This window comes from Crotalus tigris, unplaced genomic scaffold (genome assembly GCF_016545835.1).
Source record: "Crotalus tigris isolate CLP2741 ecotype Arizona unplaced genomic scaffold, ASM1654583v1 scf7180000019154.1569036, whole genome shotgun sequence".
Taxonomy (NCBI): domain Eukaryota; kingdom Metazoa; phylum Chordata; class Lepidosauria; order Squamata; family Viperidae; genus Crotalus; species Crotalus tigris.
In genome coordinates, this window is record NW_024097404.1 from 1,076,282 (window position 1) to 1,103,526 (window position 27,245).

Consider the following 27,245-nt stretch of genomic DNA (forward strand, 5'->3'; position numbering starts at 1 on the left):
GGAGTTAGCTGAACTGTTGGACAGGAAGGAAAGACAGATGAACAGAAATTCCTGTAATGTAAACAATTGCTTTTTAAAAAGATAAACATTAAAATTAATGAGCAAGGAAGACTGTACACAGTCAATTAACTTTTAAAAATGAAAAAGAAAAACAGATAATAATGGGTAAATAAATCAATTTCTAACTGTTAGGCTGGATCTGGGGTAGTTTCCTGTCTATCATATATGTACATGGTTCAGAGGTGCAGATAGGTAAATATGTGTACTTGCTTTTTATATAAATAAAAAAATTATTAAAAATTTTAAAAGGAAGGATTAAAAACTAGCAGAAACTAACAGAATCAATATAAGAGAGAAAAAGAAGAAAGAAATACAAAGTAAAAAGTGCAGAAAAAAATGAAATATAAAGGAATAACTTCCAATTTTCCTTACAGCAGTCAGAAGTACAAGTGTAAAGTTACCTCTGTGGTTACAAAATAAATCCTACAATCTATTTTTTTTTTCTAATAATCAAAGTCAGAAATCATAAGTTCATTTTTTTCACACAAAAATTCTTATTACTGGTGTCCAGCCAGCAATAAATATAGATACATATTGTTTTTTCTCAAATCAGAGAAGTCAATTTGGCCATCTTGGCAAATTCCGTCATCTTCACCATCCATTCCTCTACTGAGGTGAGGGTATTGTTGAATCTTTCCACCTTTGTGCATATGATAACTTTACTGCAATTATCATGTACAAAATTATCATGTACAAAAGCAAAGCTTTCTAACAGTTTTGTCTATCAGCCCTAAAAGAAAGGCATCTGGTTTTAATTGTACATTAATCTTTAAATTCTTCAGAATTAGTGTATGTATTTGAATTCAAAACTTTCTGTCTTTTTTATATGTATATAGACATGATAAAAATGTCCTAACATTTGAATTACTTTATATATTCTAGACCATGTCTCTGGTGACATATACCAATGATACACCATTTATAAAAATTCTATTTAACATTATAATGCCATTTTCACACTTTCAGCCACATATTCTCCCATTGTTCTGTGTATTATAACCAAAGTTTTAGCCAATTTTATCATATATTCATTCACTTGTTCTTTTTAAAATTTCAGTTAAAAGTTGCATGTTCATAATTTGTACACAGTTGAATTTCAACCTCAGTTTTACACTTTTCAAAACCAAAAATTATTTTGGCTACTTTAAATGTTTTTAATAGTTGTTTATAAGAAAACTATTGACAAATATAGGTAGACGTACGACCACAATTCAGCTCAAAATTTCTGTTGCTGAGTAAGACAGTTAAATGAGTTTTGCCCCATTTTGCAACATTTCGTACCACAGTTGTTACGTGAATCATTGCAGTGGGTAAGTTAGTAACATGGCTGTAAAGTGAATTTGACTTCCCCATTGACTTCATTTGTCAGAAGGTTGCAAAAGGTTGATTACATGACCCTGGGATACAGCAACCGTCATAAATATGTCAGCCAAGTGTCCTGTCACATAACCATGGGGATGCTGAAATGATTATGTGAAAAACAGACATAAGTCACTTTTTTCAGTGTCATTGTAACTTTGAATAGTCACTAAATGAACTGTTGTAAGTAGAGGACGATCTTTATATCCCTTCTGATTTTCATTTTGTATTCACCTTGATGAAATTTTAGTATCTCACAATAAGTTATCCATTTATGTTTACTTCTGATCTACAAAATGCTTCTTATACTGAAAGTTGCAAAGGTGTTTTCAGGCACAAAATGGGTTTGTATCTATTCCACATTCTCAATATGGCATGTCTAACAACTTTAGCTTTATTGAACCATAAATATTCAAATCTCAAATAATGTCCTTCTGTTTCCAAAGCGTTCTATTTCTCAGTAACACCCACAATTTAATCCAAACAAAGCAACAGGCTGCAAAAGATACTTTTATATCAGGCAGACCCAATCCTCTTCTTTCTTCTACATCTTGTAAACACTTTATATTTAACTTTGTATTTATGGGTTTTTTTCTCTGCCACACAAAATGTCCTTTTGTCATTGTTTAAGTAGAGCATCATTTGTATTTTCTGAAACAAAAATAACATTCTAGGTAAGACATTTATCTTAATCATATAAATTCTCTCTAGCAATGATTTTTGTCCCATTTTGACATATATTTTCAACTTCATTCCATGCCTTAACCTAGTTACTTTGAAAAAATTTTTTCATAGCAATACTATAATATTTTACACTCTTCTCAGTTTTAAAATTTACTTTATTCATCATTTCTGTTTGATCTTGTATTTTCATATTTTTTGTTAATACCATTATTTTCTTTATTAAAACATTAAAAGAATTAAAACATTCTTTTATTTTACCCCTTAATATTTAAATTCTTTTAAAAGGATCTTCCATAACCAACATTAAGTCATTTATGAGAACTCTTAACTTCAATGGAAAATACTTGTGAATTACTACCCAAACTTCATGTTGAGTGAATTGACTAGCAGGCATGTTTGCTTATTTGATGTACTGCAATTGTAAGGAAGATTCCAGCTGTTACTTGGAGTGGTTGACTAGAGTCTTTCCTGCTGGCAGACTGAGCCTCAAGGAAATATCCTTCCCTGTTGTTTTATGTGCCGAACCTCTGCACTTAATATGTGTTCATGTTTAAGTAAGCCAGATTGTGATTTGGCACTGCAGGTAGCAAACGTCTTCAGTGGATTAGTCACAAATAGTTGCCCTCTTAGCTTGTTTTGAGCCACAAAACCTGTAAGGAAAAATATTCCTCCTGATAATACCATCTGTTTCCAGTAAGTTAAAATATAATGATTTGTAGTGAAGCATATAAAAACCATGTGAGATTAACATGTTTTCTAGGTTGGAAATTATTGTCATATGGTAGATCAAACTTAGATAAATAGTTTTGCATTAATCAAACCTGATCCACCCTATGGATATATTGATAGGTCATAAAGCTTTAGATCAGGGGTGTCAAACTCGCAACGTCATGTGATATGTTGCAACATATCACAAATTTTTCCCCATTTCTGGAACGGGTAGGTGTGGTTTCAGCATGACGCATCCAGCCTGTAGGCTGGCAGTTTGACACCCCTGCTTTAGATGGATGCAACTAAAGTGCAGCTAAAATGCATGTTGATTTAGTGCAGTGGTTCTCAACCTGTGGGTCGGGACCCCATTTGGGGTCAAACGACCATTCCATGGGGGTCGCCAAACAATGCAGTCTGCCATTTTTTTCCCCTTTTCCTTAGGTGTGCTACTCCCTTTTATTCTATTGGCTTTTGAAAGTCAATAGAATAGACTCTCTTGAATAGAGTCTAATTCTATTGGCTTTCAAAAGCCAATAGGAATTGTCCAGGCTGTCTCTGCCCTGCTGCGCCCGCCAAAAGTCCCATTCTGCAAACGGTGCTGCACCAGTTGAGTAGTCCTCGACTTACAACCGGTTGAGTAGTCCTCGACTTACAACCGGTTGGGGGCATGGCATTAAAAAGGTTGAGAACCACTGATTTAGTGGATTCTGAAGCCTGTTTTGATTAATCTATGATTGTAACTAACACAACTTTGTGGCTGAGCTGATTCCGCTATCTTGAATCATTTAATTTTGATTGTCCTAAAGGGTGTAATGATTATTGGTTGGTCTCTTTCCATCTCAGCATTCTTCTTTGACTTGGGTATTCAAAAATCAGGTGTATTAGTAAAAAAAAAACCCAGACATGTAGCAGTCCTCTGATGATAACATGACAATTGAGGGATTCAAAATTTTGGGTGACAGTGGGATGATCAAAAATAGTGGTTTTGTCAGTCTGCCACAAGCTTGGTTGCTCAAGGCTGAAGAACAAATAGCTCATGAAGAGGAGAATATATTTAATTCCAGATTTGGAAAAAGAGATAGAAGAATTGGCTGAAGCAGTATAGGGCAGTGGTGGCGAACCTATGGCACGCGTGCCAGAGGCAGCACTCAGAGCCCTCTCTGTGGGCACCTGTGCCATGCCCCGGAGATGGCAACCATCCTCTTCAACCAGCCGCCCGCTAACTCACCAAGGTCCCATGTGGCCAGATGCATCCCAGCACCCATGCGCTTTCTGGCCTCTGCATGCGGGGGCTGATCATGCCAAGCCTCTGCCTTGCCCTGCAACAATGGCACCCCTGCCCTGCCTCGCCTTGCCTCACCTCACCCTGCAGGACCAGACTCCTGCTCACCGCCCCACCCACCAGAGTCCTCCTGGATCTCCCCCAACCCTGCCCGACCCCACAGGTGTCCCTCCCCAGGAGCAACATTGAGTTGGCCACACCCACCCATTTGCCATGACCACTGTAGCCACACCCACCCAGTGGCCATGCGCACCTGGCACCCGGCGATATCTAAGTGGGTTTTGGGTTGAAGTTTGAGCACTCGGTCTCTAAAAGGTTTGCCATCACTGGTATAGGGTGTTTCTAGACACCAGGTGAGTAAAAAACACATAAGATAGAAGACAAAGAAATAAGGTGATGTTTAATGTTTGGGATAGTGGCACTCGGCTAGAAAACGGCAGACCATGAGTTAAAGTCCCGCCTTAGCCATGAAAGTCAGCTGGATGACTTTGGACCAGTTATTTTCTCTCAGCCCAAGTCATCTCACAGGGTTGTTGTGTGAACATAGGAGGAGGGAAGATGTGTTGGATATGTTCACACCTTAAGTTATTTGTAAAAATAATAAAGCTGGAATGTAAACAAATGGTTTTCTGGTGCAGTAGCTTTTACAAAGTTATCAGTGTTGAAATATAATTAAAATGATGATTAGAATTGCCTTGGGACTTAAACTGATGACTTTAAAAGAGAGTCAACTGAGTTGTAAAAAAAGAGGCAAAATGCCCTGAATGGAACTCCTTGAGCATAGATTAATGATACACATGCCATTCCCCCTCCCCCAACATTTGGTGGAAACATTGGAATCAAGCAAGTTAATTTTTAAACAAATAAATGAAACCTGGAGGATTCCTCCCACTCATCTGTTTTTCTGTTTCTGTTGTTATTACTATTATTACTCTTCAGAAAAGGGGAGATTGGAAAAATATTAACAATAGAACAGCTTTATTTATTAAAATAAATTTAATTCTTCATTTACAAAAGCCTGTATCCAATCACATTCATGCTTATTTTTTTGCCTAAGTTGGCAAGCTGTTTAAAAGAGATCAGTGTATATCAAAATATCAACACACCAACATTTTTTATTTGGTTAGGCAGACATCAATTACTCATGGAAATGCCTATAACTGAGCATATTCAACCCCACTACTAAGGAGAGCCAATGAAATTGTAGGCCAAGCTATAGCAGCTTGCATATTTATGTTATCTTTCCTATTTTTTTGGCTTCTTATACTTGTCACTTTTATCTTAAATCCTGTATCTATTAACAATTTAAGAGTGTGATATCTGAGAAATTAAGGCAACCTGGGATGATATTCCATATTTTCATTTGATTGCTTAAGTTTTGGCTGACAGTTGTTTAAAATATATATATACTAGATCCATCTATAATCCTATCGATGCATAGTACTAGAAGTTAAAGCTATAAATTTGGCTGCAGGAAACATTTTAAATTTATGTAATTCAGCTTTTTGCACTAAAGTTAATTTGTAAAGAAATGCAATTGTGTTATTCTTGTATAACTAGAATTAGCTGAAAATCTGAAAATTTAAAAACTGGTACTGTCTTTCTGGGGAAGAATTAGCTAAACATCCAGCCTTATAGTAAGGTCACAGGTATGAATCAATCTTGTGTGTGGGTGGATGATTTGGAGAAAGCTCAGTATGAAATATTTTAAGAGATAAGGTCCATATAATAACCTGCAAATTGAAGGTCATTTGTGATTGGCATTTGGAGCAGATAAGTAGCTTTTGATATACATCAATAATGTCATCTGCCTGCAGGCTGGATCCAGACCTTGGCTTTTTGATTATCATACCAAGTTTGAGTTTGATTTATTAAAGTGTATTAAAAGTTGAGCTTCCAAGAAAGTAAGTTGAATTAGGGCATCACTTAAATCAGTAAGACAATTTAGCTGCAATATTAAGACCCATGATTTTTAACATGTAACACAAATCTGGAGTTAAACCTCTGTGCGGTTTCACTTAGAAAGAAGCAATGAACTTCTAGATGATACTGTTGTCTCATGCACATTATAACAAACCAAAATAATCTACATTGCTTTCCTTTTGGTAGGGGATGTTTTAGGAAATGCAGTGGTCTTTGAGTGTCTCTGGTAATTCTGACATGGGTCAGCACCATTATTATAACACAAAGCATATGGCACTATTATTAGGGAATCTAAACATTTGTCAATACAACAGGAGAACAGGAAATATTTCTGGAAACAAAGACTCTTTTCAAAATGAAGTGAACTACCCAAAATGAAGTGAACTACCATTTGTGTTGATGTAAAGAGTGTTTTATAGTAATTTAATACCAATATGTTTATTATGACCTAAGCTCTCTTAAGTTCAGTTCCATAGATACATCCAACAAAATGGATTCCTGTCCTTAAAAGCTAATGTAATAATAATTTGATAATCTTTAAGATGCTATGAAAAATTAAACATATTAATTAGAAACTAGACTATTACTTTCCTGGGATTCTTTAAAATCAGCTCACTCATCCAAATATTCTCTTTCAGTTTCATTATTTGTGTTTACTAGAAGTCATAAAGTCAAGTTTCAGAGCACTGTAAAAGCTTAAACTTGCATGCACAGAGCAGCCATAAAAAATTATAAATCAATTTTGAATACAAATTATATTCCAATATTTCTTGTACTTGCATTCAGACTCCTAACTTGCTTTCCCCCCTTCTTTGTTTCCTTCAGAAACACTAATGGATACTCGGACAGCCACAGCTGAACTTGGTTGGACAGCAATCCCACCATCAGGGGTAAGTAGATGTCAGCTACTTACAATGATTTATAAAAGGGATGTTGTATCTTGCATAAATTCAAATAAGTAAGACTGGCTTTCAAAATTCTCCTACATTATCATACTAGCAATAAAGATCTTTCCAGAAATATAACAGGTTTTATTTCCTGAGCTTGCCAGCCTCACAAAGTTTTACATGAATCTTGAAAGTTTTTATACTGCCTCATCAAAGAAGGATCAGATCCTGTCCTGAATGTGACTTTGGATCTTTTGAGGTTGGTAGGGTAAGAGGCAGTGGTGTCATATAGATCGGGGTCCCCAACCTAGTGGGCCATGAGCTGTTTGCAACTGGGCTGTGAAAATGGTGGGCGAGTAGGCATGAGTGCGCGCGCATTCCTACTTGGACAAGCGTGTGCACGCATGTTCCCTTTGTGTGCATGTGCCCACTGCTCACACAAATGGAGCTGTACAAGTGTGCTTCCGGCCACTCACGTGGAACCATCTCCTCCCCCCCACCTGTCTGCAAAGCCAGAAAGGTTGGGGAACTCTGACATAGACCACAAGTTTACATAATACTACAGTGCAGTTAACTCAGGTTTATCTCAGTCAGAAGGAATACCACAGGTGACTGAGCAGCAGTTAGACTTCTTGAAAACCTGTCTGTGAAATTAAGGAAATGCAGGACCCAGGACTATTGAATACATTCTTATTCTGTGTGAATTATTCATGGTGGGAAGGTTAGGAGTTCCCTACAGATTCAACCAAGGTGACATTATGTTCTTAGACTTTTGAAAGGAAAAGCAGGCAGATGGGCATTCCTACTGACTGAAAACAAGGGTGGCATACTAGACAGCTATCAAGATTCTACGCAGAAGTTCAAACCTGTCTTTGATAATACTCTCAGGAGAGCAGATGCTAATTGGGAGATTTGTGATGAGGATGCAGAGAATGTGAATGCACAGCAGGTTTTCAGTTATAATGCAGGGATGTGCATTAGAATGGTTTTGCCCTTATCATTCCTTTTTGGGGAGGCCTTTCTGATGAACTGGATGAGTTGGAAGACTTATTTCAACATTGTGTGGTTATTGATGGTATACTAGAAGAGAAAATAAGAGAAAGATCATTTCAGAGCCTTTCTTCACCCTTTCCCCCTTCTAGTTATCTCCTTGGATTCCAATGACTTAGAGCCTATGCAGATAGGAAATGATGAAGAGTTCCCTGTCCACAGTGGAAAAAACAATGAAAATAATAGCTCAGGTTGTTTGCTTACTGTGGAGTCCTTGGCCATTTATTGGAGGCTTGCACTGCTAAACTTTCTTCCTTTGAATTACCTGAAAAATATTGCATTTGTGGAGATTTAATAATAATAAAGTACTTTATTATTTAGTACATATTATGAATAAATACCCGATTTGCTCTAAAGTCATCATGGACCTCCTTCCAAAGAACTTTTCAGGAGGGACCGTAGATAATTAAGAAGAGTTCTGACATATGAAACCAGGCAATGTTGGTTTATAATCCTAATTAATATTTGTATATCTATGGACTTGGAACCCCAACTCCATAATTTCTTTTGAACTCTGGAAAACTGTTAAATTGAGCTATTGTGCAGCAATTGTGTTGCACATATAATCACTGGAAAAGATTATTCCACTGGAAGTGATCAGTAACAAATACCTCAAATGAGGTCCCCCAACTCATTGGCAGCTGAGAAGAAATGACAACAAACAATTATTGCAACTGTATTTGCAAATAATTATTCAACTGGGTCCATATATGTCCCAATGTTCTTGGCCATAGACTGGTTGCAAACACCTAATCCTCATATCCACTGTAGCAACAGATTATTTCTTTCTTCTCAGACAAATAAAAAGGTCGACACTACTGGTTGCAGATTTTTTTGTCTTTTTTTCCTGTCCTTTTTAGATTTTTTCCCCTTCTCTTTCTTTCCCGCTATGCTGTCTGCTTTTCTTTCTTTGCCAGAAAAGTATATAGAGTTTGGCAATGCTTCAAGGGAAAAGGAAGCTGCAGCTTCTCCTCTGCATTAGGTGTGTAATTATACTATCAACTTGCTACCTGGAGCCTGAATCTCAGAACTAAATGGCAATATACATGTCTACTCAAGAATTACCAACTTCAAAGTAATTTCTGTACAAAAATCAGAAGAAAGGATTTATTTATCCTCCTTTTTCTTACCATTCCTTGAGTAAAAAAAAAGAAAGATACATTTTCTTCAATTTATAGACTTCTCATTTCTGAACTATTAGAGGTCACTATCTATTGCCTCTTATTTTAGATCTGCTGGACTACCTTCAGAAATCACACATTTTTACTAAACAGGTTTGAGAGAAGCTTACAATTTAATTTGGATATAGAATGGCCATTAATATCTAAGAGTCTTTTGACATTTGTTATGGCATAGAGAGCCATAAGGAAGAGTCTCAGAATAACTTTCTTACCCACACTAGCTATAAATTGTGCAGGAGAATTGCTTTGGAAGGTTTTCAAGATTCTGTACAATAGCTAGCCTACTAGCAATAAAAATCGTTCCAGAAGTCCAAGTGGTTCTTTTTTCTTGAGTTTGCCAGCTCACAGGGCTTAACACATAGTTGAGAAAAATGTGGATTTGCACACAGAATATTCTTATTTTAGAAGTCTTGGAAAGTTTTGGAAAATGCAAACTGGGTGAATGAGAACTGAACAAGTATTAGTTTTACTTGTTCAGTTAAATATAATAATATTTGTGAAGGGGCAGGGGAAGAAATTTGCTTCCTATCTTGTTATAATCTTAATTAGCCTTGATTTTTGATCACTTCTCAGACAGTGGAAAACCCAACATATTTAATTATATGCAGTGCTTTTTTTCTAAAAAAAAAAAAAAAAGAAAAGGTGCCGGAACTCACGCACGTCATACACTCGCCTTGTCTACCTTACAAGGTTCCATCCAAAAAAGGTTCTGGAACTCTGTTCTGGGTGTTCTATGAAAAAAAATCCCTGATTATATGCAGATGAAATTGTCTACTGTTTCCCTACATCTGAACTGTGAAAAGGAATTCCTGTCACTTTCTCTTGTTCCCTTCCAAAGCATTTTCCATTTTTAAAAAGCAACCTTATGATTTAGGGCTTGACTTCCAATTTTTTCCTTCTTAAATCCAGGGCTGATTATGAAACAAATATTCCAAGTGGCAGATAGGATGTAATCCTAAACCCGGACTCAATCCTCCTCTCTACACTTTTTCATGTTGAAAAAACAAGATGTAGAATAAATTCATATTTTCTGTAGATTTAAAGGCAATAATAAATACAAGGATAACTTACGTGGAGCCATTTGGTGTAGTGATTCAGAACACTGGCTTAGAAACTGTGAGTTCCAGTCCTGCTTTAGCCATGAAGCCAACTGTGTGACTTTGGGCCAATCACTCTTTCTTAGCCCTGTGTCAGACAGTAGAGTGAGTACCAAATGCATCACAGGTGCTCACAAGCACTTGAGCAATAGGGATCTTCCAATTTTGTTTCCTAAATGTTGGTATTAAATTATTGAGGACATAGCGGTGGAGCTGGAGTCATGGATAGTCTGATCATTCTGGCTAACCCTCTTTTAAAATTGTCTAAATTTGTGATTATCATTCTACATAATGGCAGCAAATTCTTTGGTTCAATGATATATTGTGTTCAGCTATAAACAGTTGTGAAGCATGAAACCATACCTCAGGATTTGGAAACAGAACCAACGAAGACATTATAAGAGAAACATTATGTTGGATGCATGCAGTATGGTACCTTACATAGAACTGTCTTTGTAGAAATGTCTTCTATCAACCTCCATAATTTAGTCTGTTCCAGATGTATTAGAGTGTACATCCAAAAAGCCAGTACAAAAGCTGTTTTTCAGCACATAAAGAGCACAGGCCAGGAAGGATGCTTTTGATGTTAGATTAGGTCCAGTAAAATCAAAACCATCCCATCCCATCCTTGTAATGAAAAGAATATCACCTTGTGTCAGGGCTTCTATATACATATGCAAACAGTCTAGCCTACCCAAGGGGATTGCTATATAAAAGGAAAATTATATGCTGTTTGAACTATATGCTGGAAAATTATATGCTGTTTGAACTTTTATGACCAAGATGCAATAAACATCCATACTTTTCCTAATTAACTGTTTCCTCTGACCATGCATGATTATTTCTGAACTCTACCGTTTATTTGCAGGTCTTTATCTAGTATACAAATTTCTTCACAAGAGGTGATCCTACATTTTATCACAAAATGACAGTGGACCCTCAATGCATAACATTTTGATTCTGGAATAGATCTAATGAGGCATGCTAGGATTTAATGCCGTGGTGCTATGCATAGGATTATACTTTTGCTGTATTCATGCTCCCAACCGCTTTCATTTTCCATCTCCAGAATTAACAGTTTCGCTAATGCCACTATTTATCATTGGAATATCTCACCTCTTCTCTTGCTAACACAATTCCCACATTTCTATTCCATGAATGCTAAGTTCAAAGTCAGTCAACATATGAAAGAATTTTCCCGGAATCGCAGATTATATGCCAATTTCAAAAATTCATGTACACTTGCTTTCTAAAGTTACATTGGGGGTGGTGGTGGTTATTTAGTATATTTAGTATATTGTTGTTGCATAAGGTGGTTGAGATATAAACACAGAGTTCATTTAAATCATCTTCCAAGCTGCTGTTTGTGTAACAGCATCCCTTCCAGTTATATACAATATGTCATCAGAAACTGAGATCAGTAAAGGCTGCAATCATCTGAATACAAACTGGGAAAAGAACCACACAAAGAGAAATCAAATGTTTGGTACAGCCAACTTTCCAAAATAAGCAAAATCATTGCTTTGAAGGTGACTGAAAACAGAACAGGTAGCATCCAGTTTGCATCACTCATATAGTAAGAGATAGGTTTGGATGATTAGTGGCAGGAGCACTTGCCACAGCATAGTCATTCTCAAAATAAGGATGTCATATAGCAAGAAGGAAGGGTCAAGTTATAAGATGTTTATTTTGGGCTACATCTTATAGCCAGAGAATCTGCCAAGGGCTGGTATGGTCCTTCAGATTTGTTATGAATTTGGGTTACTACAAGGAGATAACCCTACAATTTTCTTTCTTTTTTTTTTATTGAAAATTTTTTAAGTTTTACAACAAATCCCCTCCCCAAACCCCCCACCCTCCCATACCTTCCCCCACCTCCCCAAACCTCCCAAACCCTCCCCCAACCTTCCCAGAGCTGAATACAGGCTTACTTAAAATTTTTCAAAAAAAGAATAAAAAAACTTAAAAATTACAATCATTAAACACATTATAATATATTCTAAACATTTTCTAGTATTATGAACTCCCTCCAAAACACAAATTTAAACATTAATTTCTTTGAATATCTATACCTACAATGTAAAATCTAATTTCTCCCTCTTTCTTTATCCTCAAACAAAAAATACCATTAAAACTAAATACTCTTTAAATACTTTAAACTAAATACTTAAACTTAAACTTCTTATCTAAAATTTTCATTCAATCTCCATAATCAAAAACATATAAATCCTAAACAAATCTAGATACATTTAATTAAACAAGTTATCTTCTCTTAAAACTAATAATAATCATAGTAATAATAAAAAAACCCAATCATTGAACACCTTATAATATACTCTAAACATTTTCATATCATACTTATATTATTATCCATCATTCTTTATAAACTCCCTCCAAAACACAAATTTGAACATTACTTAAAACATTAGAATTCCCTTATAAACATTTATATCTTTACCAATAACAAATTCCATCCACCACATTATACCAATAACAAATTCCTCCACAATAAACACATTCCTTCTCTTATCCATAAGTCTCTTAAAGGTATCAGTCTCTCGTGACCACAAATCTCAAAAAAAATGCTTTAAAATCTGCCCTTGAAGATAGCTCCAATGAATTTGTAAATCCTGATTCTCCCACCAGCTCAGGAACCGATAACTGTGAAGCTTCCTTAACCTCCTTCTTCTGTTGGTCTTTCTCTTTACGTTTCTATGTTGAACGGGTTGTCCTCTGCTCTTTCATCTCGACTTGTTGAGGCCCCCCAGACTGAAATTTCCCCTTTTTAATTAATATAGGCTCTTCACACTGCAATTCTGCCCTTAAAGGTTGCTCCAAAAAGTTTGTAAATCCTGCTTCTCCCGCAGAATCAAGAACCAATACTTGTGAAACTTCCTTGACCTTCTTCTGTTGATCCTTTTCTTTACAATCGTATGTTACGCAGGTTGTCTTCTGCTCCTCCGTCTCTGCTTGTTGAGGCCCCTGAAGTTTCCCAATTTTCATAAATGTAAGCAGTTCAGACTGCAATTGATCCTTTTCTTTATTATATGTTGCACAGGTTATCCTCTGCTCCTTCATCTCAACTTGTTGAGACCCCTCAAACTGAGGTTTCCCAATTTTCATAAGTATAGGCTCTTCAGACTGCAATTCTACCTTCTTCTCTTCCAAAGCTTTAAACTTAATAGATGGCGATGAACATACCCCCAGGACCGAAGTATAAAAGTCTTTTGCTTGAAAAACAGTATTAAGTCTATAACGTATCCCCAGGTAGTTCACCACCATTCCAATCGGAAAATCCCATCTGAACGAAATTTGTCTCTTTTTAAGTTCATCTGCTAAAAAGGCAAACTCCTTTCTTCTTCTTAAAATTTTAGATGGGATCTCCTTTAGGATTATAACATCTTGTGAAGCAATTTGAAATCTCTTCTTATAAAAAGCTTGTATAATTTCATTGCGCAGGGATCTTTTCCCAAAGTAAATTACCACATCTCTTGGCAAATTCTTTTGCACTGCCACCACAGAATTAACTCTAAATAATTTTTCAATTTCACCAAGTATTTCCTCTTTTTCTTTATTCAAAATCACAGCAAAGTCCTTTGCAACCATCTCTCTCAGATCTCCTTGCAAAGACTCTCCCAAGCCTCTAATTCTTAGGGCATATTCCATTTGTCCATCTTTTTCCATACTTTCAAATTTTCCCTCCATCAATTCCACTTTTTCAGCTACCTCTTCCACACGGGAGTTCAGCTTTTCAAGAACAGAGGCAATTCCTTTTAAAACCAAAACTATCTCCTGCCTCAAAATCTTATTATTTTCCTCTAAAATCTCTTTCATTTCTACCCTAATTTGAGATATAACATTTCCCATCATATCTTGCTAATCCTTCACAGTTATTGGCTGAACCAAGGAAGAGGGTGAAGCTATTGATTTGGATTGTTGCACTGATGATAAGACCGAAGAAGAAGCCACTTTAGGAACTGTAGGAGTCTCTAGACACTTTGGAGCCATCTTGCAAAAAAAAAAAAAATCTTTACTCCTTCTTAAAAATTACAAAAATTAAACAGAAAAAAAGAAAGGTTAAATCCAAAAAAAAAAAAATTCAAAAAAATCCTTCAAAAGGAGATCATTATAACGAAAAAAAAATACTAAACCCTTTAGAGCCTTCTTAAAGAAATCTTTACTCCTTCTTAAAAAAAATACAAAAAACAAAACAAAAAAGTTAAACAAAAATAATAATATTTCTCCAGACCCAACATCAAAATCAAATCCACATTCCGTTCCAATCATTTAAAAAAAAAAAGGGGGGGGGGGGGAAAGGATAGAGAAAAACACCTAAAGGCTTACCAATCACCATTTTACTTTCCCTTTCAGCAAAAGGGAAAAAAAATAAAAAGAAGGAATATAAAAATAAAAATAAATCTTTAAGCTAAAAATCCAAATAAAATCAAAGGGAATTAAAAAAAAATCCATTCCATTTTTTTAAAAAAATACAAAAAACAAAACGAAAAAGTTAAACAAAAATAATAATGCTTCTAAAATCCAAAAAAGCCAATCGCCATTTTATTTTCCTTTTCAACAAAAAAAAAGAAAATTAAAACATCCATTCCAATCATTAAAAAGAGAAAAAAAAAAAGGAAAAAGGGAAGGAAAAACTCCAGAAAGCCTACCGATCGCTATTCTACCTTCCCAAAGGGAAAAAAGAAAAGGAAAAAAAAGAACGCCGGAAAGCCTGCCGATCGCCATTTTACTTTCCCTTTCGGCAAAAAGTAAAAAGTAAAAAGAGGGAATATAAACATAAAAATAAGTCTTTAAACTTAAAATCCAAGTAAAATCAAAGAAAACAAAAGCTAAATCCTCTAGTCAACTCTGTCCGCTTCTAAGAAAAACTCACCAGATCTCTTTAATCGCGGAGGTGGTTGCAACGGCTTGTTTTGTCCCTAGGGACAAAAGCAGCTGGGAAGCAGAGACAGTCTGAACTCCGTGGGAGCACTCTTTTCACCCCCCAAAAAAATATTGGGGGTGCATAAGAGGCTCTACCACTATTCAGACAACCCTCTTCCCCCCCCTTTGCCCGGGAGGGGGATTTTGAACCGCTGAACAGCTGATGTCCGCTGTTCATAGCGATTCAATACACTTACCCAGGAGGACGGCTACAAGGTAGCTGCCATCGCCCGCGCTGATCCACCGGAAGTCCAACCCTACAATTTTCTTGTAAACATTTCAGAAGTGAGCATTTGTGATGCATTTGTCTGACACAGGATGCTGTAATAGGCAGGTCTTTAGTCTGCTCAGGAGGGCTCCTGCCGTCTTTTTTTCTAACTGACCCCCATACCTTCTCTTCTGATGAATACAGTACATTTATAATTTCCAAGAGTGTTTTATTATCAATTATTGTTATTATTAATAAAGCAATACTGTCTGTAAACAGAATATCTTTGTTTCTTTTTTCTGTGTCTTTTGTTCTTGGAAGTTTGCCTTGACTGATCATTTGGTGTATCGGGCACTTATCCACATGGAAAGGATTCATGTGTTTCTGTGGTTTGCCTTCCGTCTTTACATGGGACATCAGCATTAGCTGCACAATACCAATTGGCTTATTATATTAATAAGTTAGTATTGATTTCACAGAAAATGTAGGCTTTTCAAAATAAAGCAGCCAAAATCTGCCTGTCTTTGCTGACATTTCCCTCCCTCTTGGAATCAGTGTTCTACATTTTTTTTCTCTTGCCTTGCCTCCCTTCCACTCAGTACCTAAAAGATTATAATTAGGGAGCATTAGTAGGCATGCAGCAGCTTTTATACCCGAACACCATTCATAATTGTACTCAGCAGTGCTCTTCTTTGGCTATTAATGTCAGTTCTGTGGAGTAATGAGGAACAAACCACCTTCAGGCACTTAAAATATATTCTTTATACAATAGGAGTGTTTGAAGAATGGGAACATAAAATACCCTGACTTTCATTCCTCTGACAAAGAAGTGATCAACAAAGACTTGAGCAGGTACATGGAAAAAGATCACTTAGAGAGATGGTGTTAGCTTCATAGGGAGCTTTAAGCAGATGATAGAAGGCTAGCTAGGGAGAGAGGCTATACCAAATATTATTGTTTTGCAGAAGAATGGAAAGATTAACAAAATAGATAGTCATTTCAAAGCAAAGGAAATCTGAAAGAGTCCTAGAAAAAATGAAAACAAATAGTTGGATATTAATTGGTCTTTGTCTGGTTTTTCTTTTCTCTGTGTAGTTTGGAAACACCTTGAAGCTGCAATAATAATTTACTTTGTCACAAAACTTCACATCTTTGCAATGTAGTTTTTTTTGCAATTCTGTCTATAAAAAGTGGTTTACAGTTATTTTCATGGAAGGAAACATATGTAGAAAATGCTAGATCAAAAACAAAAAGTAATAATATAAATCCAGCAGAATTTGTTAAAATTCCATTCTGGTTTACCGTATTTTATGTTTGTATTTTTGTGTGTGTCTGTGTGTGTGTGTGTGTGTGTGTGTTTTCACAGCAATCATGTAACATAAACCTGGTAAAAGAAGAGGTGGTATGTTCCAATCAACTAAAAAACCAGAATAAAATACTTAAAAGAATAAAATAATATACATTATTGGTAGTAAATAGCCAAAATTTCAACATTTAGAATGACTTGGAAGACTGAAAAACTGATTAAAAATAAAAGTTCAGCTATCTTTCTAAATCCAAGTTGTGAAGGAAATACATAGCTTTGCTTTTGGAAATAATTCTAGGGATGGGAAGCTGTCCTAGAAAGGGCACTCACTCTATTATTTTTTGGAAGAGAAACAGAGAATGTCCGTAGAAGGTCCTGTCTTCATTTACAATCACTTAAATTCTAGTCTTGAAAAATACCCTTAAATTTGCAAAGTTGTGTATAGTTCAGAGGGTTGGGAGAGGGAAACAGGGTATTATGATTGTAGCCTTCTTTCTTCAAATCAGTGTTCCAGTCAGAAATCTAGTCAGCACTGGTTTGTGTGTGTTTGTGTATGTGTGGTGCTCTGGTCCTTAATCCTTTCTTTGTGGGGTGTGTCTGTCCATTACTACATGAGGTCACTGGATGAGGTAATCCTTTGGAATGGAATGATACATCTTAGCCTTTGATGCTCAGGTGTTGCTATCAGTATTCTGTCTCAGTGTCTGGAAGCTGTTGGGGTTGGGATGGGAAAGAAATACTCATGCTTAACTCTAGCAAATCCAAATGGTTGTGAGATCTTTTGTATTTGGAGATTTTAGTTCTGAATAGGGATGTATTCCCCAATATAGACTTAGTGTGCAATCTGTAGATCCTCCAGGACTCATGTCTCCTATTTAAAGAAAAGGTGATAGTGATGGCTAGGAGACCCTTTTCACAAATCCATCTTACCCCTCCCTCTTCTTCTCTACATTATGGCAATGTGCTCTACACTTCATCCAGAATGCAGGAGCATGGGGTAATTATGGCTGCACCTTGATACGCCCATGTAATGCCAGTACTTCTCAAACTGCAGTATTGCCAGTGGACTTCCAAGTGTGTCAAGCCAGTCAAGGCTGGAAAAGTTAGGAAACAAGGACCACTTGTATTTCTGAAATAATCTTTATTGCTAAAATAATGTAGTAGAATATTGAAGGCCTGTCAAATCACTTCTCCAGATTAGCTTATACCTACATAATTAAGGTAGAGTTATTCTGAATCTCATTCCCACACTTTCCCCTTTTATAGACTACGGAATGTTTTATGTAATAGACATGTTCTTCCATATTCCCAGGTCTGCTGGATGTTGTTGAAATTTCTATACTGGTCAATTCCTGCAGGCTCTGAGCAGCTTACACTCATAAAAAAAGATTAAAAACAATACACAGGAGTCCAGATTGTCTCAGAACAATCAGAACACCACAAAGCAGGCTGGGACTCAACATCCTCCAAATGGTCTTTGAAAGAGCCATATATTTATACTCTATGAAAGTCCATCGGGGAGATGGTGGCCTGATTGTCAATCAATTGGAAGAGGGTATAAATAATAGAAAAAGAAGGGTTCTGGGGTTAAGATGGTGGTGGTGGTGGGAAGGGTAAAGGTTGATTGTTACTCTGACCACACTTTAACTCAGAATCCTCTTCAACAGTTTTGCTCCTAGACATTCCTAGGAATTTATCTTGGGATTAAAGAATAAGAGATGCATTACTGAACACTGCAATCCCATATTTCTCCATCATTTTTAGATGTTTGGCAGATACGCAGTCATTTTCAACAATGTTATTTTACCTTGTGGGAAACTAGCATACGTTTCTCGCTTAATACTTGATGCGAAAGAGAAACGTATTGATGTCATGAGACAAAGTGATTTGCTGAAATCGTCAGTAAAACAGGACAGTGGGGTGGGGATGTGAATGCTATCAAAAGACAGAACAGGTGGGTAGACAGGTACAGTATCTAACAACATATGGATAGGCAGGTATTCATGCACAGCTGAGAGAGAGAGAGAGAGAGAGAGAGAGAGAGAGAGAGAGAGAGAGAGAGAGCATCTAGTAGCAAAACAAATACAGGAACAGAGCAGAAGGAAGACTATAAAGAAAAACTGGAAGCTTCATATGTTTTTTTTTTCTCATATATATCATTTGGATTTGTTTTTGTCACTAATTCTGTACTTCTTTATTTTGCAATGGCAAATTGAAACAGAATCTTTTAAAATTAAATTGTTTAAACAATTTTTAGAATTGGTTCTGGTAATACTTGCAGGAAATGGGGTACTCTGAATGTTAGCAAGAAGACAGTAAGCTCAAGCAGAAATGTGACATGATGGCCTCTTTATCATGCACACATTTCGGTGGAGGGATCTTCTAAGAGGATTGTTTCATAATTTTATTTCCCTCTCTCATTTTTTTGTTTGACTGCGAGGGGGTGTCCATCTTCTCTCCAGATCATCTTAATGAACATTCATTCAGCACGTACCAGTGTGCCCCTAGATACCTTCTTTGCTGGTCGCCAATTCTCTGTGGACTTTTTAATGGGAAATAAATGAATAAATAAGATACTGGTGTGTTGCAGAACAAAACACCAAGCTCTACAATCATATTTATTTGCAATAATGCCTTTGGCCCCCTGTAAGGAGAATATCTTGTTGCTAATTTACCTTCTGCCAAGTGTGTATTGTGGGAACAGCCTTGCCAATTGTGGGCCCACATATGGGGAATAGGCAAGTTTTCCATGACAGATATTTTTTGTGTTTGCCCTTAAAATTCCAAATGTGAACACAAACACACAATCACTACAAAAGTCACCATATTTTTGTTGTTAGTTACTAATAAATTTCAGACAGCAAAATTCATATGAGCTGTAAGTTTATTATTTTTATTATATCAATTTATGTAATTGCCCATTTCATAGTTATGATTCTAGACAGGCCACATAGAATTAAAATGAAATGAAACAAAGCATAATAATAGTAAAAATATTTTTACTAAAATTTTTAGTAAACTAAGTTTTATTTTATTTACTTCATAAGGCATGACAGACTAAATAAATAATAAAACTAAATAATGGTGGCCAACGATAAAACCAACTCACATCATAAGAAAGATATCTCAGATTGATTACCTCATCTGACCTCTAGACACCATGCCCAAAGGAACATCCAAGTCTTGAAGAACTCCCAAAATACTAATAGGATCAGGGCTCCATGAATCTTAGGGGACATGGTATTTAAGAGGGCAGGTTAGATTCATGCTTCCTGGATCCCATCAGATGTTACTATTTAATAGATAAGATTTGGAACATGCCTATGTTATTGGATCTAGTGGGGTAGGCACAAACAACAAGGGACAAATGGTCCAACAAATAACCTGGTCTCCTGACATGAAGGTCTTTATAAGTGACACCACTACCTTAAATTGTATCTGAAAGTCCATCAAAAGTCAGTGCAGGATCCAGAGCACTGGTGTACTGAGGGTATATGAGTCATACACATAACTGCCTATCTTGTATCTTCTGAGTGATTTTCAAGGGCAGCCCCAATTTAGTATGCATTGTAACAGTCTGCTCAGGAGGTATCCAAGCAGACTCAGTGACTATGAGTAGTCTCTCCCAATCCAAGAAAGTGCATTTTGTGCACAATATGGATTTGCCAAAAGTTCTATTTGTTATTTGCTATGGCTGCCACTGCTCTTCCAAGAAAAGATGTAAGTCCAGGACAATCCCCAAAATACATACCATTTCTGTCTGTGGCAGTACTACTCCATTAAGATTACAAGTTCTGGATTGTCCTGAAACCCAAAGCCATTAGGTCTTGCTAGGATTGATCTAAAGCAGGGGTGTCAAACTTGCAACATCATGTGACGTGTCGCGACGTATTGTGACTTTTTTCCATTGCCAGCAATGGGGTGGGCGCAGTTTTGGCATGATGCATCCAGCCCGTGGGCCAGCAGTTTGACACCCTGATCTAAAGCTTATTCTTCCTCATCCAGACCTCCACAACTTCTAGCATTGATAGAGAACGTCACCCACATCACTTTGTCTGCCCAAGACAGAGGTGTATAATTGATACTTTGATGATACTTTATCCCATGCTGGCGGATGACCTTACATAACTGGACTCATGTAGATGTTAAATAGGAAAAGGACTGTACAGAGCCCTGAAGAAGTCCACAAAGAAGGCACAAAAAAATGCCTGTCACTTTTTCTTGCAATCTAGTAATCGTCTGGATTTTTATTGCACATATTCTGACAATTTTCTTACTTGAATACTTCTGCCACCAAAGTTCAGTATAGGTCTTATAGAGTCATTAGAATCTGCCTTATATCAAAACAAAATATTTTCCCATCTAGCCAACTGTCTACTTTCCAGCATCTTAAGAAAAAAAAATTCTTTAATAATTTACCTAATAATTTACCCACCCCCAAAACTATAGTCTTTGAAAATATATTAAAATATACATTTATTTAAACATCAACTTTTCAATAGATGGCTTAATTTGTTTGTATTTTTGCACTACTATTTTAAAATTTTACTCAACAAAGGAGAATCCTGAAGTCTACAAGTTGAATCAATCCTGCAATGATTTTTTTGCCGTATACAAAACATTAATTTCCTAATTGCTTGGCATTCTTATACACTCTTATGAGAGGTTTCCAGAGAGACCTACTGAGAGTCCTTTCCAATTACTTCTTGCAGCACAGGTGTGCATGTTGTAAAATTGGCTGCTATTCTTAATTCCCAGGTAGGACATGAAGATTAGCTTTCTATGGGTTGTAATATATTTACAACTGCATCGTGGCAGATGAGTGCCTGTTTTATGTAGTAATATATTACTGGTTTCTCTGTACTGATAGATTGTAGAAACCATAACTGTTTTGATTTGAGCAAACCTAATGCACCCTACTGAGATTATAACAGGACTTAACATCTGTGTCTTTAAAGGGAAACACAGCATCAGCTCCTAGCCTTAGGAAATAATTGTTCGCTTTAAAAATAATAAAAGCCTGCCAGATCAGGACAACCATCTGCTAAAGTAGACACAAGTTTGGAGAGGCTAGATGTACATTTTGTGTAAATGAATGGTAGAAGGAAGAGGTAGATGTACCACTGGAAGTGAAGATGCTTTGTCTCAGGGAAAGGGAGAAGGAGAGGGAAGGAAGGAGCTGGGCTGTAATAGGAATTTCTTACATGGTATACCAGAATTCTATTGACTATTGTTCAATAGCACACCTTTTTTATTGTTTCCTACAAGCTCTTCCATATTTATTATCATGTTAACACTAAGGAACAATGAAGAATTAATAATATTTTATGCAACACCTACATTTTTATTATTTAGCAACTTTGGGTGATGATGTTAATTCATATTTAATGTGATGCAAAGCTGACAGCAAGAGACAAAGCCACAGGCCTTTCCCTAACCAATTCGCAAATCTAATGGCCAATTTCCATCACCCAGCTTTCTCTGACTAAATAAACAAGTCAAAATAGAAGAGCTGATCTAACACATGTTCCCTGCAAAGTCTTTAGCATTTCATCTGGGATTGTTAAGGATCTGATGAGAATTTGGAGTGATAAAATCAAAGCAGATCTATTATGGATTCTGTACTTGGGCATAAGAAATTAAATGACACAAGAGTTGGTTTATTGCTATCCAGAATTTTTGCATCCTAGATATAGTAGCTCTACCTTACACAAGGTAAAGTGTGATTATTTGTATTTGGACAACCAGGACACACGAAAGCACAAACAGACCACAGAGAACAAAACAAAAGGTAGAAGACTTTGCTGCGAGACTTCCCATTCAAGGTTTGTAAAACTCCCCCAGTCCTTCAGAGAAGCCCAGCTCATTCCTGTTGCCTGAGAGCAAAGCTATCCCTCAAAATGGAATGCTGGCTGGGAAGACAAAGAGCAGCTAGAACAGTGTTTCTTAAACATGGCATCATTAAGATATGTGAACTTCAATTCCCAGAATTTCCCAGTTATGAAGTTTGAGAAATGTTGACTTAGACAGAGTAAGAGAAAGAACTGCCTCTGTTTCCTTAGCAGAGACTGGCATTCCAAACTTACCTTTTGATGAAGGAGAGACCAAGGGATATAAATCTCTATAGCCAAGAAGTTTATCTCTTTAGTTGGAAAGTATAAGTTGATTTAATAGTTTGACAGGTTGAAGCTTCAAGGGATACTACATTTGTTATAAAACCCTGACCCTGAGTGCTTAAAAGGATGGGTATGAATAAATTAATATGTTTTTTTATTCCTTTGAAGTGATTTCTGAACTTGTAAATGCACCCCATCCCTTCCTAAATGGCAGTTGCATGGGGGTAACTATCATGTATGAACTATGAATAATCTATGATTTGTTGGATTCACACATCAGTGCTAAGCACTAAATAGTGTCTTATAAACCATAATACTGAGTTTGTCTAAGATACTAAGCCCGAAAACGTATTAACCACTTATGTTTCATAGCAATATGTTATTCTTTTCTGTATTATTGAAAATAATGTGTGTTTTACAGTACATATACATAATAGAAAGCTGTAACAGATTATGGTACCCATTTCCAATGTGAATTTGTAACAAATTGGTCTTCTGTGCAACTGTATACAATACCTATTTATATGATTAAATAATTTGAAGTTTGAAGTGAGTCAAGATGGCTTGTGCTGTGGATCACATAGAAGACTGAGTACATCAATATTGCGAGGCAGGATATTATCATAAATTACACAATTGAATAATGATGGCTGATGAAAGTACATAAGTTACCTCAGTTGTATTGTAATTACGATAATACTGTGATTTTCTACAGATGCTTATGTTACGTTGACAAATGATTTCCTGGGGTAGGTGAGTTCTGTGGACCTCAACAATTTTCAAGATATTTATGATAGCCATCTAAAATGATTTCCTCCCTCATTTTTTTTTCTTTATCCTATGACTACAGATACTAAAACTAGGTTATAGGAATCCATCAAAGTTTTCTGAATTTTTTTCTTGCATCTTGTGGTTGTCTGGATGTAAGAAATAAATTCAGAAAACTTTGATTCTAAGAATCCAGACATGAAAGGCTTAGGAATGACAGTATTTATTTGACAATTAAGATAATGATATATATGAATCTTTGGAAAAGTGACAGCTAAATAGACTGGCTAATACTGCCATGGTTACTAGCCAAGCTTTCTTATACTTTTCCCTCCCACTCTTATTCCACTAATTTTCCTCCTCAAATTTTCGTGATGTATGTTGTTGAATTACCTTTTCAGATAATGAGGGGAACTGTGGGATGTAACAGTCCATTATAGTTTTTTAAATTTCCCATCTGGAAATGTTTTAAAGCTCAGTAGAGAGAGAGGAGAAACATTGCCTCAGTTATTAACTATCTGTGAATTATTTAAAGGAATCTTTTCAGAACAATGACTTTATCATTGTGACAGTATGCACAGCACAAGCAGCTGTCTCAGTGGCTCTTGCCCCCCCCCCCAAATAGACTCTGAGGCTTGGAGAAGACTGGTCACTTGCAAAAGGATAGATGAGGTTGTTGAGATTATTTGCTTCTACAGATTGCTTCTTTAGAAGAAAAACTAGCAAGCCAACAAAATAACAGTGTTAGTAACATTTAAGCTCCCATTCTATTAGAGCAGGGATGTCAAACTCAATTTCATTGAGGGCCGCATCAGCATCGTGGTTGCCCTCGGGCGGCTGGATGGGTGTGGCTGGGGTGGGTGCAACCTACTGAGTGGGCATGACCAGCTCAACATCACTTGTGCCAAGGGTGCCTGTGAAGGCCTGGCCAGGACTGGGGCAGAACTGAGGGTCTCTGGTGGAGGGGGGTGGGACCAAAGCAAGCACTGAGGCATGGTCCACTGGAGGAACCTCAATGTCCCTCTCAGGCCATGCAGGGGGCCTCCTGGACAGTGGTATGGACTGCCCGGAGTCCTGGGCAGTGGAGGTCAAGCACCCAGCCAGGACCCCACAGCCCTGCCTAGCCCAGTCGCACTTCTCCAAGGGGGCACCCAGCTGCGCTTACCTCCTCCTTGAGGTTGCTGCTGTGGTACTTGCTCTCCTTGGCCAGATTGCTCATGGTGGGTGCAGGAGGGCAAAGTGTGTGGGTCAGAGGGAGGCCCACTCCCTCTCCATGCGAGGATACCTGGCTTTGTAACCAAAGCATCCTCAGCAATAGGATGGGAGACCACTAGGGGATAGTGAAAGGGCAACAGGGCTGCTGGTGGCCAAGTGCTAAGGCAGGACTTCCCTCAGGCCCTCCCTCCCTCTCATTCCACTCTCTCTCTGTCCCCTCCTTCCCTGCCTCCTTCCTTTTCCTTCTCCTTCCTTCCCTTTCTTTCTTCCTGTTTTCCTCCCCTCCTTCCTTCCCTCCCTCCTTCCCTCTCTCTGTGCCCAGGAAGGGACAAGGGGAGGAGGAGAGGTTGGCAGCGCTTCTCTCAAAGAATAAAAGAGCTGGAAGAGACCTTTGAGGTCTTGAGCAGGGGACCTATACCATTCTAGACAATGGAATATCCAATCTCTTCTTAAAAGCCTCCAGTGATCCACAACTTCTGAAGGCAAGCCTTTTCACTGATTAGTTGTTTTCACAAGTCCTTAGTTCTAGGCTGGTTTTCTTCTAGAGTAATTTCTATCTATTTTTGCTTTCTGATGCTTTGGAAAATAGGTCGATCCCTTCTTCTCTGTGGCAGTCCGTCAAATATTGGAATATTGCTATTATGTCACCACCCTTAGTCCTTTTCACTAAGCTAGACATACCCAATTCCCACAAACATTTGTCATTTACCATCCATTTTGACCAGACAGTTCCTCTGATTTGGTTTATAGAAAAGTGGTCATGAGCAGAGCCTTCTCAGAGACAGCCTCCTAATTATAGAACTTTCTCCCAAGGAAAATATGAACAGTGCATCCCTCACCCATTTAGAGGCAACTCCAAACACACTGTTCAGCCAGGCATATGTAGAACAACAACACATTTTATGGTCAAACAGCACTAAGTAAATTACTACTAATATTTTTCTTTCTTAAAATACATACTTTCAATATTGTTTTAAGCAGTGCTGGTGATGCTTTACAATAGTTGTCTTTGAGAGTTTTCTTTTAAACCACCCTGGATTTCTCCAAAACATTTAATTTCAAATTAGACGTTGATTTAATAAATTAGGCAGAAGAAACAAATGTTTAAATACATCTAAATCCCACAGACCTTCTGCTTCCTAGGCGCATACTGCAGAGAAAATAAGGCATTGCATTTCTAGCCAGCATGATGGGAACTGTGGTCCATGACACCCAAAAGACATTAGTTTGGTTAAGGCTGAATTAAATTATAAAAGAGCAGATGAGGGGAAGTAGAAGCGAGAAACACTTTCCACATCTCCTACAAAATAATTGGAGGGGCAGTTGATTTAGCCTTTTAATTTCAACTCATGCCAGTTCCTCTTAACTTCCCATTCAATCCAAAGAGTTCTATTATCGGCTGGATTTTAGGGAGGGGAGGCGGCAAGAATAGACCAGAAAGGCAGTCTGCAAGGTTGTTCTCTCACCTGCCTGCACATGGCTCCAAGCCATCTCCCCAGAAGTCCTTTGCAGATAATTCCATATATTTTTTTCAGGCCCCTCACTTTTCTGAGAGTTGCAATGCATCTAACCCGACCCCCCAAATGGCCTCACCTTCCCACTGGCCTTCTGCAAACTGTCTGGCATCTAGTCTTGTCATCTTGCTTCTCTTTGCTGCTGGTGGCCATGGCTTTCCCACGCAGGGGTGGGGAAAGAGAAGCGCTCGCAGGCTGCGTGGCCGGGCAGGTGAACTGGCCATGGCAGGGGTGGCACTGATCTAAACTTCATGTTGGCCATCCAGAACGTAGTCAGTTTTAGATCCTCAAGAGGGTCCGAAAGAAGGGGGCTGGCATGCCTCTGTCGGAGCCTGTATCTGCTGAGGAAAATGAGCTGGAATTGGAACCTATGGAGTTCAAGTGAGAGGTATCTGTGGCTTCAGAGGAATGTGGGGAAGAACAGGCTGAGGCAGGGCAGGGCCTTTCAGGATTGGGACAGGGTGAACATGAGAGTCAGAGCTCAGGCGATGAGCAAGGGCCACCCCCTCCTGATCCTAGAACACGGAGACTGGAGAGAAGGAGGGAACAACGCAGGCAGGCTCAAATACTCAGGAGCAGCCTGCCCCTCTCCATAAGGCACACCTAGAGACTGAGACTTAAGGAGATGCTGTGGGGAGGGGCATTGGTCGTGAATAAATGCTGATTTCTTGGAGTTTTGTGTGCTGTTATGATCTTGGAAACAACTCTCTGATCTCTTGTTCTGTGTTGTGATTTCTGCTTGGAAACCCTGAAACTCTGACCATTGGACTGGCTGACAAACTTGATTTGGTGTTCAAAGACCTTGGATTGAATTTTGGCTTCTCTTGTGAAACTGCTCAGGCAAGCTTGTATTTCCACAGACTTGTTAGATTTTGGACGTTTGTTTCTTTCCTTGTTATCTATGTGGCTTTGAATAAATTACTCTTCTAATCTGTGTGTGAGT

The 27,245-nt window shown here is 37.6% G+C and overlaps 1 protein-coding gene across 7 annotated transcripts in view; it reads left to right on the forward strand.

Moving 5' to 3' along the window:
* The window catches only part of EPHB1 (EPH receptor B1), a 407,526-nt gene that overhangs the window by 126,814 nt on the left and 253,467 nt on the right, over positions 1 to 27,245 (forward strand). For all 7 annotated transcript variants that reach the window (XR_005558711.1, XR_005558712.1, XM_039360062.1 and 4 more), the window contains exon 2: positions 6,845 to 6,909. Coding sequence is in view for 5 of the 7 variants with exons in the window: in XM_039360062.1 (XP_039215996.1) it covers positions 6,845 to 6,909 (65 nt within the window). In the remaining 2 variants the exon portion in view is untranslated. The remainder of the gene's footprint in view (positions 1 to 6,844; positions 6,910 to 27,245) is intronic.